Here is a 13506-nt window from a genome sequence, read left to right as displayed (position 1 = left end):
CATGCTATGGGATGTACAATAACTAACCAAACAATAATGGTGTAACAATGATTTGAGTCCATATCCAATTGGATGAACCTAGAGTGCATGATCCATTCCAGAAAGGCGACTTCAGTGAGTCTTGAATTGTCAGCAGCATCATACTTCCATCGAGCTTTTTTTCTTTTTCGAAACGACCCTCTCTTTTCAATTCGAACGAAGGTCAACATACGATTATGGCAGGCATGCACGCACTGATCTTCACTGTATACATGTGCATGTATACTGTACTGTAGTCTGTGCAGTCAACTAGTCGTGTTCCACTTGGCTTACGGTAAGTATCACTACAAGTGCATAGTAGCCCCCCCCCCCCCCACCCCGGGGAGTGCGCGTGAACGGCAACTGTGAACTGGTAAAAGAATTATTCGACACCTTCGTTCGTTTCGATGGAGAAGGTTCATCTGGCAAATTGAGGCCTTCGTTTCACTCCTAGCCCCAGGAGCGAAATTTTCACTCCTTGGCTGCCTGTTTGAGCCGTCCTTGTGGAAGGGTTGATTTATGCATGCCCGCATATACATGTAGACCTTATTCAATAAACGTCACAATCACGTGAACCAGGGTCCCGGGAACCAGGGAGCGGCAAGAGACCTGCACTCAGTGCACAGTGGACTCGGCGTGGGAACATAGGAGTAGAAAAATACCGGTATTTTACTACTCCCTTGTACAAACTGGGCCTTTCTTGCCACTCGTTTCACGTACGCGTGCCCCAGCTTACAACAAATCCCTGGAGGCGAGTCCAAAAATCACGTTATCGAATAAGGTCTATAGAAACACAGATCACGTAGAACTACCCCATCCGGGGTCACAACTCACAACGTTTTGGGTACTTAGGTCTCATGTCGTCTCCCCAGGTGCTATGAATCCCTGATGCACATGTATCTACATATACAATGTAATCGTAACTCTACCAATATTGCGGACGATGACCCCCCCCCCCCCGGCAAACAGAAAGTCGCTATGTCCTGGCCGAGTTTATCTTTTAATTAAATGGTTTTCTCGGTTGGGATTTCATACCTGACAACCATCCCGATTTGGCCGGGACCGTCCCGATATCGAGGGCGGTAATAGGCACCCAAAAGTGCACTAGTTCCATGCCTCACCGCGAGCTTCTTTTGTATACATTTTCATGCCTAGGTATGTCATTGGATCTCAGGTTTGCAAAGGTTGGCAGGTATGGGATTTGTAGAGTGACCAGTTTTGACTATTGCCACCTGCTGTGCAGAAGTGTCATTCCTACATCCTGGCTGCAAACGTACCCCCCCCCCCCCCCCCCCCCCACACACACACCACCACCAACAATGTTCGATCCTATTTACAGGACCTCACTCTATATGAAAGTGTAGCAGAGGCACTGCCAAAGTATAAAAAACAGCAATTGAAATGCAAGCTGCATTGTGCATGCATGGAGGGCATGGGGAAGAGACTGAGAGGGTGAAAGTGAAGGAAATTTGTTCCGAAATCAAGAGAATCCGAGGAACCCTTGCTGCATTCTTCAGTTCGATAACGTCAGTGGGTGAATCTCAGATGTGTTGTGTGCCCAGACATACAAGTACAGCACTAACCTGAGCATGAGAGCTGCTTGTCATCATCGTGGTCAGGAAAACGAAAGGACGAACGAGGAAGATTGCTGACCATGCATGACGAACAACTGCATATCTAGACGACAGACGGCTTGCCAGAATCAGTCTGGTGTATCTTCAGGAATCTTCTTTCCTAATCGCATTCAGCAGTCAGCTTCGAGGTCAAGAACGCGATGATATTTTCAGAAGGAATAATTTTCAAAAATTTTAAATTTTGGAGAAGAAGCTTCCTTTCTAAAAAAAAAAGCGTTCCTTGCTTTCACGCAAGGAGGTGCCTTGCCGGACATGTCGTCGACAGCACAGTGTCGGCAGATCCACGTTTGTAGGCTGCAGACCCGGCAGACGTTTTGATCATCCCGGCCTGGTGGTGAGATTTTGGACCCGGGAGTACTAAAAAGCTGCTCGCATCCCAGGGTGCTCAGTTTCGCTCTACCCGCGCGAGTAGGGGTCCAGGTAACGGGCTCTCTTTCGCGGCCTGCCGAGCATAATATACCTCGATTATCAGCGTCAATGGCGTATCAGCGTCAAATCCTGTTTGGAGCGGAAAAGCGTGGTCCGTTCTTGCTTTTTTTTGGAGCGTCAACTCTCGCTTTTGCCGCTCTGGCGGCAAGTTACTATGGAGATTCGGATTATAATCCTAGGATTATTTCGATTTTGCCGCAGTCTGACCAGTGTGGAGTCGACTGTATCATTTTTTTCATATCACGGTTTGTACTGTTGTTGTTGTTTTGATTGTGTGGGACTCCGGTTGGAGCCCGAGTTTTCTACATCCGTAGCCATGATAGAAACGCCACAACCCTCTACATGTAGTAGATTGTCACGATATTATGATCCATCCATGATCAAATTTCAACCTTTAAATTCTCGTGGTTTTAGATGGAAAAAGAGCGATTTCAGGCCTAACCCACTACACGGGCTGCCATAGCCAGCATACCAACAGAAAGACTGACTCTGAGAATGAGATTTACACCCAGCAACTCAAAGTGGACAGACTGTGCCCGGGCAATCAGTTTACCAGGGATGACACCTCAGACCTCAGACCTGCCCATCGCAGAAGCGATGATAGCGAACAGCTATGTCAGACATAGCAACTTGTGCTGGGATTACACCATTCAACAGCTTGCAAGGCTGATGAATTGACCGCCACTATTTTTAGCCTGGTATCCACCACACAGCTGTTTGAAGTGACTTTTTCTGGCCAGTGAATCCCTATTTTTCATTTTTCCATTTTTTCTACACACAGACACCACACCACATACTCCGGCATACACTGGCTGTTGGTAACCACCCAGGAGAATGAAAGAAAAGTCAGGAAGAGTCCGAGAAAGAGAAGAAAGACGTGTGCGACCATAATCGTCGGGAATTGAACCCGCAACCTCTCGATTGGAAATCGACTGCACATACCACTCCACCATATGGGACAAACACACACACACACACACACACACACACACACACACACACACACACACACACACCATTGGACCATTGGACGCCCATCGCCGGAGGCGATGATAGCGATGCTACAACAGAAGCCATAGCAGCTTGTGCTGGGATTGCACCATTCAACAGCTTGCAAGGCTGAAGAATTGACCGCCACTATTCAGCCTGGTCTACACCACACAGCTATGAAGTGGCTTTTTCTGGCCAGTGAATCCCTACTTTTTGGTCTTTTTTTATTATTATTTTTTTCCGCACACACATCACACCACATACTCCGGCATGCACTGGCTGTTGGTAACCACCCAGGAGAATGAAAGAAAAGTCAGGAAGAGTCTGAGAAAGAGAAGAAAGATGTGTGTGACCATAATCGTCGGGAATCGAACCCGCAACCTATCGATTGGAAATCGCTGCACATACCACTGCACCATATGGCACACACACACACACACACACACACACACACACACACACACACACACACACACACACACCACACACACACACACACACACACACCACCACCACCACCTAAATACACGATTCCCCCTCACATTTGGGGCCCTCCGTAAATGCCGATATTTATTTAGAAACTAAAACTAGTCATTTCTCTTCAACCCCCTCCCTGAGAAACAAACAAATACCGGTACAAACGGTACAATCATAGTATCGATATTTTTTTCGTTTTTTCTGGACGTGCCGACACACACAAACTATGCATCAATATTTCTAGAAACGAACAGGCGCTCAACCCCCTCCCCCCAAACGACTAGTTTTCGTTAGGCACCGGCGGATTATGCCGGCAGAAAAATTGGCAGAATTCGGTACTTTTTCTGGTAAGTTTCATGCATGTTTGGTATGTGGATAAAGAAATGGAGCAGAATTCGGTTCTGCCAATTTCACTGCTTTTCGAGCAGAATCTGCCACCTTTTCGAGCATAATCCGCCGGACCGGCGCCGGTCCATAGTTTTCGTTACTAAACAGCTATTATTATTTACGGATGGCTCCTTACTGGGGATAAGGCACAACACCGAACAAGCAAACTGCTTGGTAAATGCATGGTACCTCCTCACATTACTCTCTCTCTCTCTCTCACACACACACACACACACAAGTTACACACCACCCAGACACACGGTCCATGCTCACAACGCGACATGCAACCATACACGGAACGATAAGTACAAAGAAATCGGCAGGGTACCGTACCAGTTGGGTGACAGTCACGGGAAATGTCGCCATACATTTATGTACAGACTGAGGAGTAGTAAAATACCGGCATTTTTACTAGTCCCTGGTGCAGATCAGAATGAAGCTAAAACAGAGCAGTCCTAAAAATATTTATTTCAAGAAAAAAGGAAAAGAAAAGGGTCAACCTAATTTGCCAAAAAAATCCAACGATGAGTGTCTTGCTAGTTTTGTGAATCGTTTGAATGCGTAAAAAAATTCAGCAAAGCTCACGCTGATACATTGCACTGAATGACAAATCAATGTCTTCAAGCAGGACTTATAACAGGTGGAAACTAGAACACAAAACAGTATAGTACTAATGAAAAGCGTGTTCTCTGAAGTAATTACATGACTTGAGTGGTTTTTGAATTTTTGAAGCAGATCTTTCGAACACGTGTCGCGTCGAGCGTGTATTATATGTCGATATAATTATTATATTTGTACATTATCAAACATGGAAGCCGGAAAACGTGCGCCGCAGAGGCAGCACAATACGTTAACAAGAGTTAAACGGCGGCAGCAGCAGCACTTGCAGCGGCGGCTGAACCCGAGGATGCACTGGTGTGTGCGGTTGCGGTAGCAGATGAGCCGCCACCCTTCTCCCCCCACGTCAAATAGTCTTCCTTGGTGGAGGCGCAGTACTCCTCGACTAGCTCCTGGACGACTTCTCGCGACTCGTCCATCTCGCTGAGGTCGTCCTTGAAGATGGACTCGTTGCGGAACTCGTGCAGGTACGCGCTGCGCTTGCGTAGTTTGTCGTAGTCCTGTAGAGTCTTGGCAAACAGTGACGCTATACTGGTGTGGTTTGCCAGCATGAGGCCGGAGACGCGGTGCGCGGTCTGCACGTACGGCGAGCGACCCGACAGCGCCACCTGGATGCTGGCCGGGCCCCACGGGATGAAGGTGGCCACCTTGCGCTCGCGTATGCGCTGCAAGCTCTTGTGCACCTGCGTGGGATCCACGTCGCCCTGTATGATGTTCAGGATGGAGATGTAGCAGTGCTGTAGCGCGCCAATACCATGGCGCGGCGGCGACACCATCATGTTCTTGGGCTGTAGAAGGCGCCGCATCACGTCCAGGACGGAGGTCTTCTGCACGCGCGACGTCGTCTGCTCAGAGTTGGTGAGCGGCGTGTAGCCCGTCATCAGGAAGTGAAGACGCGGCGTAGGCACCAGCGACGCGACCAGCCCGACCAGGTCGTTGTTCATGTAACCAGGGTAACGCAGTGTTGCAGTGCTGGTTGACATCACCGTGGACACCAGCTTGTTCCAGTCAGAGATGGTCGGGTTGGCGATGCCCTGACGCTCCTGCGCGATGCGGCTCAGGCCAGTGTTGTCGAGAACGACTACTGAGTCGGCGTTCTGCGTCAGCCGTCTCAGCGTTAGCAGCGAGTTATACGGCTGAACAACCACGTCGCCTTGCTCGTTCAAGTTAGGGAAGACGCTGTAGGTCTGCACAAGCTTCTTAGGAAATCGATCGGATAAATGCTCCAGGATGAAACTACCCATGCCGGAGCCAGTTCCGCCCGATATGCTATGGCACAAAACAAACCCCTCAAGACTGTCGCTCCCGTCGGCTTCCCTGTCAATTATATCGAACACTTTCTCCGATACAGCCTCGCCCTGGATGAATCCCCGTGCCCAGTTGTTGCCGGCTCCTCCGCCATGCTCCGACACAAAGATATTCTCCGGATTAAACAGCTTGGAGTGCTGCGACGACTGTATACTGCTGACCACACGAGGCTCCAAATCCATCAAAATTGCTCGAGGAACGTAATGATTGTCATCTGCTTGGTAGAAAAACACATCCTTTCGATCCGTCCCGTCTGTAGCGTAGTCTTCCAGAATGCCTTCCGGACTAATGCCATGCTCCTTGATGAGCTGCTTCCAGAATTCCAAGCCAATTTGGTTACCACATTGGCCCAAATGTAGCGAAATAATTTCACGAGGCATTTCGAATACACACGTCGAGGAAAGTGTCCCTGCAAATCATAAGGGCAGCTTGGTCGTCCAACACTTTTCAGCCCAAATCCTCACTTGACTTCAGCTGTACCTATTATCGACTTCTTTCTGCTACTGCTAGTCCTGACTGTTCATGAGACACACTCAAGAAAATAATTCAAACAAACGCATAAAACGAAACGAGCTGAGAAAATCCATCATGTGTCGCATGACTGTTTGAAACGTGACACACTACATGTCGTCACTCGTCAGTACTCTATCTAAATCCGATTTTTTTCCCGCCATGGGCCGCGCCAGTCCAGGCCAGGGTTGGCATGAGAACGGCTACTGCTAGCGCCTACAATGTACAGTAGATATCGGTTATACTAGCGTGCACGCGTGGGTGTTTGAAAAACGACTTTCTATTCTTATTTCCGATATTTCTTACACACGATAAATCAAGTGTGGCATATCACATGCATGTGCGCACTGCGCAGTAGACATAGCCCGATTTTGCTAGCAATTCGCATATGTTTTATATCGCCATCAATATCCTGTTTGGCTGTTGTCGCTTCGGCTTATGCGAAAGCTATACATGCTGTGTATATCTACATTGCATTGATGCCAACGCGGAGAAGCTTCTAATAACAATAATAATATTCTGCCGGCAAAATATCGAAGAATTTTGACGAGAGATTTTTGCTAGCAAAACGGAGCAAAATATCGGTATGTTCGCTGGAAATTGGGAGATTTTACACTTATACGGTGCATGCGACTCATTTTCGTACATTTTTGCCAACACGTGACTCATTTTTTTCTCATTTTGCGAACACGTGACCCACTTTCGGTCAGTTTTCCTACACGTGACCCAAATTTGGCCTTGCATTGGAGCAAAAAGGGAGCAAAATATCGAGTGACCTGGCAAAATGAAAGCAAAATATCGACGATGAGTGAGCAAAATGTTGCGGCAAAATATCGAAGTTTCCCTGGCAAAATCGGGCTTTGCTAACTGCGCAGGGCCCTAGGGGCAGGAAGATCATCGTACATAAAGGCAAAAGGCCTTAGGCCTGTGGGGATTGCCCTATCAAAAATTTAATAATAATAATAATAAGAACATGACAATGATGACCGTGACAGTACTTCTGTGCATGTGGCTGGTCCCATAGTATTATAAGCTTACCATGTGGCTATGCAAAATGAGTTACATGACCACAACAGTTGAATCTGCAGCACTACGACGCAACGAGAGTCAGATCAGAACGGAATTGGACAGATGTTATTACTAAAGGCGATACACTTTGTACTAATCTGGCATGTTTCGCTACACAAAGTCCATTCTTAGGACCGATATATTCTATTATGGGATAAAATTGCTTGTAAGAATAAATGTGCACTTGAAATCCATGTTATGATTATGAAAACATGAGAGTTCATTCTTGTAGGCAGTATATTCTTTTACACGACCACGCTATAACCGATACGCACTGTACATACATGTTTTCGGATTTTGACAGCAGGGAGGTTTAGTTCTCACGTAACGGAAACGCGTAGATCTACGTGGGTGATCCACGTAAAGTGGATGAAGGGCATCCACGTTGCAATGTCAGTTGTGTTTAGTCACACGGAACAAACAAAAGCATGAAGCGAAACCGGGCCCAAACCTGGTCAACATGGTCAAAGACGAAGCTACCCGGGCCTAAGAAGCTCATCGAATATTTTGATTTCGTGCTTCGGAAACTTCTTCAGCTGAGCACCCTCACAGCTCGCAAAATCAGGCGCGCGCTCCATTCTGATTTTCACCCACGTTCTGGCGGAACGTGGGTGAGCCTCCATACACGGTATGTCGTAAATCAGAAAACGTCTGTACGTGGGTCACTGAGTATCACGTGGTACACACACGTAAAGTACCCACGGATTACGTGGGACTAAACCTCCCTAGCATGTTACAAAGGCGAGGACGCGTAGTGCTCCTGACTACAACCATAACCCGGTTGGCAGAGTCCCGGTCTTGCGACCATTTGAACCGTATTGGGAAAACCCAGGTTCGGACCCTCGTTACTCTAGTGGTTGGTTGGATTTTTAGAAAATTTCGTTTTTTGTGTTGTAGAAGTCGTCGTGTTGCCGTTCACGTTGTCGCGTTGCTGCCGCTGCAGGGATCACGTCTGGAAAGGATTTTGTGATGTTATTTTCTTGTCTTCCTCTGTTATTTTTTTGATTTATACTTCTTTTTTCTTTTGTTCTGGAGAATGAAGTTGAAGACACCACTGCAGCTGTACTTATGGTTGATAAATATGGTGGTAAAGACACACCTGGCAATATGGCGGTAAACACACGCCTGCCCACACACGCTCTCTAGGCTGCAAAGTTCTGGCACAGAGCTCTCCTTCTCATTGTTCTTTTTCTCTTTTTTTTTTGTCTTTTTCCAACTTCTGCCCATGGCGTCCTTCTCTCAGCTGTACTACGGCGGCAACACGACGACTTCTACAACACAAAAAAAACTTTCTAAAAGTCCAACCAACCCCTAGAGTAACGAGGGTCCGAACCTGGGTTTTCCCAATACGGTTCAAATGGTCGCAAGACCGGGACTCTGCCAACCGGGTTATGGTTGTAGTCAGGAGCACTACGCGTCCTCGCCTTGTAACATGCTGTCAAAATCCGAAAACATGTTAAACTACCAAGCAAGGCTTCTGTATATACCAATGTACATACATGTAGCTCACATCCGGGGCAGTGTTCAGCCCGTTTGCATGGTTTACTAGTATAGTTATAATAGGGGTGCGTTTGGTTGGTACGATCTAGAACAGGATCGAACAGCTGGTGCACATGGAGCAGCCTCATGTCAACCAAACGGTACTCCAGAAACAGAGCACATTTTTTGTGAAAAATGTGCCAAACTTGGTGCATTCTTCAAAATGCGTATGGGTCACCATGGTCACTTTGTACGGTACAACGAATCCAACCCAAAAGCGTATGCACGTGATCATTTGGGACCAAAATCGATGTTCCCGCCAGGTTTCACTGTGAAAAAGTGAAACTGCTCGGTCTGCTCCGGCCTCGAGGCCGGAGCAAGCAGAACATGTTCTGGCCGACCCAGAACAGGTGCAGTCCCAACCAAACGCGCTGTTCTGGTGAATCCTGTTCTAGTTCGTACCAACCAAACGCGCCCTAGGGCTGAAACGATCATCCATTTAGCCCAATCGATTACTCTTTAATTGATCATAACGATCGATTATTCGATTATAATCTTTTTAAAGAGACCGCACCTGGAATATGTACGTGGAATGGCCAAAAGTGGAAATACAGTCGTCCCTCTCTAATCCGGCACCTTTTGCAACGGCATTTTCTGCTGGATAAACAAGGCCAAGGGTGCTGGATTATCAAATCCTGCCCTCCAACCCGGCCCACATGTTAACATACATGTTTGTGTTGTATGTCAAAACATAGGGATTTTCTGTGTCAATCCAAGTACTTTGTGGAATGCATGTCTTTAACATACACTTGCCGGGAATATCCTATGCACTGCTATTCCCAAGTGTATGTTACAATGCTCCCTGACAGTATGCGAAGTACAACTGCTGGATTAGAAAATCGAATTATGTACAGTTTGAGATTTGTTGCAGAAAATCGCTGCTGGAGGCGGAATTCAAGTGCCGGATTAAAGCGTAGAAAATGAACTGAAAGAATCCGTTTTGCCAGAAAGGGTGCTGGTTTGCAAGGGTGCTGGATAAACAAGTGCCGGATTAGAGAGGGACGACTGTACATGTATGTACACAATTTTGCACAAAAAAGCCCTGTAAGAAGGCCTTAATTAAGCTGGATTCACAGAAGCTTTTTTTGCGATGCGACACGCGATGCGACGCGATCTGCGACGGACGCGTGCGATGCGAACTCGCGAAATACCATTCACAGAAGAAGTCAGTGATGCGACAAAATCTTGCTGATTTGGCTACGTCACCATGATATTCGCGCGGTTTGATACAACTTGTACAAATTAAAGCGGGATTCACAGAAGCTTTTTTTGCGATGCGACACGCGATGCGACAGGCGCGAAACCGGGAAAACCCCAAATCGCAGCCTTGTCGCACCCCACGCAACTGCCGCAACTGGGCCATCGCAGAAGTTGAGCTTGGCTCAACTTTTGCGATGCGATGGGATGCGACAAGCGATTTGGCGTACGATTTTGACCTTTTCTACAGCAAAGTTGTACAAAGGTTCAAGAGTTGCCTATAAATTTGTACAAGTTGTATCAAACCGCGCGAATATCATGGTGACGTAGCCAAATCAGCAAGATTTTGTCGCATCACTGACTTCTTCTGTGAATGGTATTTCGCGAGTTCGCTTCGCACGCGTCCGTCGCAGATCGCGTCGCATCGCGTGTCGCATCGCAAAAAAGCTTCTGTGAATCCCGCTTTAGGCCTGTTGTGGGGATTGCCCTATCAAAAATTTGATAATAATAATAATAATAAAAGTGTTATGTACATGTACATGTACCCACCGGGCGGTAGGTTGATAGTACTAGTGCCTAGTGCCACTTGCGCTGTCAGTAGAGTCAATAAAAATAATGGTATGGCAGTAGATGCAATCATTGAATGGCAAGGGACTCGGACTGTCAGGACTGTCAGGTAATTGTGTGTGTTGTGCTGGCCACAGGCACCGGCGGGACTTCAAAGAAGTAATAGTTCAAGACTGTCGACAGGTGATCTCAGCTTTCATTATGCTGACCATGTCATGTACCGACTAGACAGACTGTACAATACTCGCAAGGTACTTCACTACTACAGCATTGCTGCTGTAATCATAGTATTATCATACCTTTTTGGACTGGAGTTCAATCAATGGCTTTTGAAAACAAGGACAAAGAGGTCCGCAAACCCTTTTTTGGTACGTCCCTTCGAGGATCAGGAGCAAGACAACACTGCAACTGCTTACTTGGTTACAACAGTCCATTTGTAGCTTGGTCCGAAGCAGGGTGCACCGGTACATGCGGCGTCACCAGCTAGCTAGCCTCAGCCACTCAGGAGTCAGGTCATACCAGCTTGTCTTTGATTTTGAAGCTGCAAAACTAACAGTGTGGAACAAAAAAATATTCTTCGATTCGAGAAAAGGTTTTTCGCTGGTAGAAGAAGAACACGGTGTGTATCATCAATACATACCAGTGACATTACCTGGGGACTGGAAAACACAACAGGGAAGTGAAGAAGGACCTCCAGGCGGTAGCTGTAGTCGACTCGCCTGACTTCAAACCAATCGACACCACCTTGGGAGTTTGGCATCAGATAATTATTTATATGGCTCGGCTTCCAACGCCGAGCACCCTATTAAATTTTATTGTTGGAAGGCATTCCACTTGGATGAAGTGAGTTGCAACCAGCGATTGCAGTTTCGGCTGGTCAGTGTGCGGAGGATATATAGCCGTTGCGCTGGCGAATACCGAAGATGCTGGTCCCTGCTCTCGCTGCTCGCTTTCTTCAAGAACGTGCACTGGCAGGTGCGCAGGGAGTATTATGACGACCTGGGATGCTGTGCGTGTGAGGACAGTTTGTCAGAGGGCGCACGAGTTTCACTGGTCGCCATGCGTTCCGCCAAGCGGCTCTTGATAGTCGTCACTGGCCTGCTTACAGTCGCTTTGATTGTACTTCTTGATGAGCAGCAGCAGAAGCATCAACAGAATGGACAACAGTTTGACGCTCGGCGGCGTATTGTCAAGGACGGTGATGAGCAGCTAGCGACACTTCGTGCACAGGGCGAGCACTATGGCAATGCTAAGATACACAAAGATCATGAACAGATGCAAGCAGCGAGCAGGCCTAATGTGGACTTTGGCGTTGTGCCCATGGCACGCTCCACTCGTTCACCGCCCATGACGGCATTGCCCAGAACGCGCCGACACGCACCGCCAAAGTGGGACGTGTGGAGGGCGTGGTCGACGGATCCCGACCGCCTCTATCCCAGGCCGGCGTTGGAGTCGAGTGATATGCGTGATCTACTTCAAGACATGGCCACACTGCCGATCACCGCGGCGAAAGTAGGCTACCGGGGCACTCAGTTAAAAATGCTGCTGACGTTGGAAGGCGGACAGGCAGTCGTGTTCAAACCTAGACGGTAAGATACATGCCGTGTTGCCAATACAAAATTCCAGTGAAAGAATCAGGCGTGTAGCACCACCGTTGGAGGTGATCCGGCCGGAAGGGGGAGGGGGGTCCGGGGGCTCTCGCGCGGGGAAAGATTTGAAATTAGAGTGCAAAATCCTGCATTCTGGGCACTTTTGACATTGTGTTAAAAAAAGGTGGTCCGGCCAAAGCCGGACCGGCCGGACCGGCTGCTACGCCCCTGAGAATGGCTAGGTCGTTGTGGGGCTGAAGCGATGGTACGAGCTAATCAAGACTCAATCAGTAAAGCAAAATGATTACATCGCCGTGGAGAACGAGCAGCATCACGTTAAAGGAGTACAAGCGCGATCTGAGTAAAACGGTATCGACGCGATCACCGCCTTCAGCTGACTGCTGTTGTTGCGTGCAGCATGCAGGACTGGCACACTCAGTAATACTCGACTGATGATTGAGTTAGATTCCTGGACCCAGTTCTACACTACTGTACAATGGCTAATTTTATCGCCGGTCATATTTTATTTTATCGCCGCCATTCGCCGGTCATATTTTATTTTATCGCCGGTCATATTTTATTTTATCGCCGGTCATATTTTATTTTATCGCCGGTCATATTTAATTTTATCGCCGGTCATATTTTATTTTATCGCCGGTCATATTTTATTTTATCGCCGGTCATATTTAATTTTATTGCCGGTCATATTTTATTTTATCGCCGGTCATATTTTATTTTATCGCCGGTCATATTTTATTTTATCGCCGGTCATATTTTATTTTATCGCCGGTCATATTTTATTTTATCGCCGGCCGGTCATATTTTATTTTATCGCCGGTCATATTTTATTTTATCGCCGGTCATATTTAATTTTATCGCCGGTCATATTTAATTTTATCGCCGGTCATATTTTAGCAATTTTAGCGAAAAGGATTGTTTTCCGCTGCCAATCGAAAATTTTCATGTACAGTACAGTACTAGTCATCTCATTTTTTAACCCTGAAACTAGGGGTGTGCACGGGTAGTCGGCTGCTACCCGTGCTACCCGTGAGGACCTCGGGTAGCACGGGTACCGAATGGTACCCGAAAACCCGAAGTCGCAGATGACATCATGTACAGTGCACGTGTACAAATTCACGTAATACTCCGCATGTCTACCCAGTGTGTAAGGGAAG

The 13506-nt window shown here is 47.4% G+C and overlaps 3 protein-coding genes across 4 annotated transcripts in view; 1 reads left to right on the top strand and 2 right to left on the bottom strand.

Annotated features, from left to right (window-relative positions):
* Window positions 1-13506, bottom strand: part of LOC135823885 (FK506-binding protein 15-like) — a 189728-nt gene that overhangs the window by 58280 nt on the left and 117942 nt on the right. The window lies entirely within an intron of this gene.
* On the bottom strand, window positions 4242-6455 carry LOC135823899 (tubulin gamma-2 chain-like). Its single transcript, XM_065336777.1, has one exon. It carries the CDS (start codon window positions 6239-6241, stop codon window positions 4796-4798), a length of 1446 nt encoding a protein of 481 aa, XP_065192849.1. The 5' UTR covers window positions 6242-6455; the 3' UTR covers window positions 4242-4795.
* The window catches only part of LOC135823900 (glycosaminoglycan xylosylkinase-like), a 24894-nt gene continuing 22553 nt past the window's right edge, over window positions 11166-13506 (top strand). Inside the window, exon 1 of the mRNA XM_065336778.1 lies at window positions 11166-12331. Coding sequence (XP_065192850.1) covers window positions 11802-12331 — 530 coding nt within the window. The 5' untranslated portion in view covers window positions 11166-11801. The remainder of the gene's footprint in view (window positions 12332-13506) is intronic.

This window comes from Sycon ciliatum, chromosome 8, assembly GCF_964019385.1.
Source record: "Sycon ciliatum chromosome 8, ocSycCili1.1, whole genome shotgun sequence".
Lineage (NCBI taxonomy): Eukaryota > Metazoa > Porifera > Calcarea > Leucosolenida > Sycettidae > Sycon > Sycon ciliatum.
Note: the sequence above shows the minus strand (reverse complement) of the source record. Positions and strands in the feature narration are given on the sequence as shown.

Excerpts from the sequence above, each read along its gene's own strand:
- LOC135823899 (XM_065336777.1), bottom strand. The coding sequence starts at position 6,241 with ATGCCTCGTGAAATTATTTCGCTACATTTGGGCCAATGTGGTAACCAA.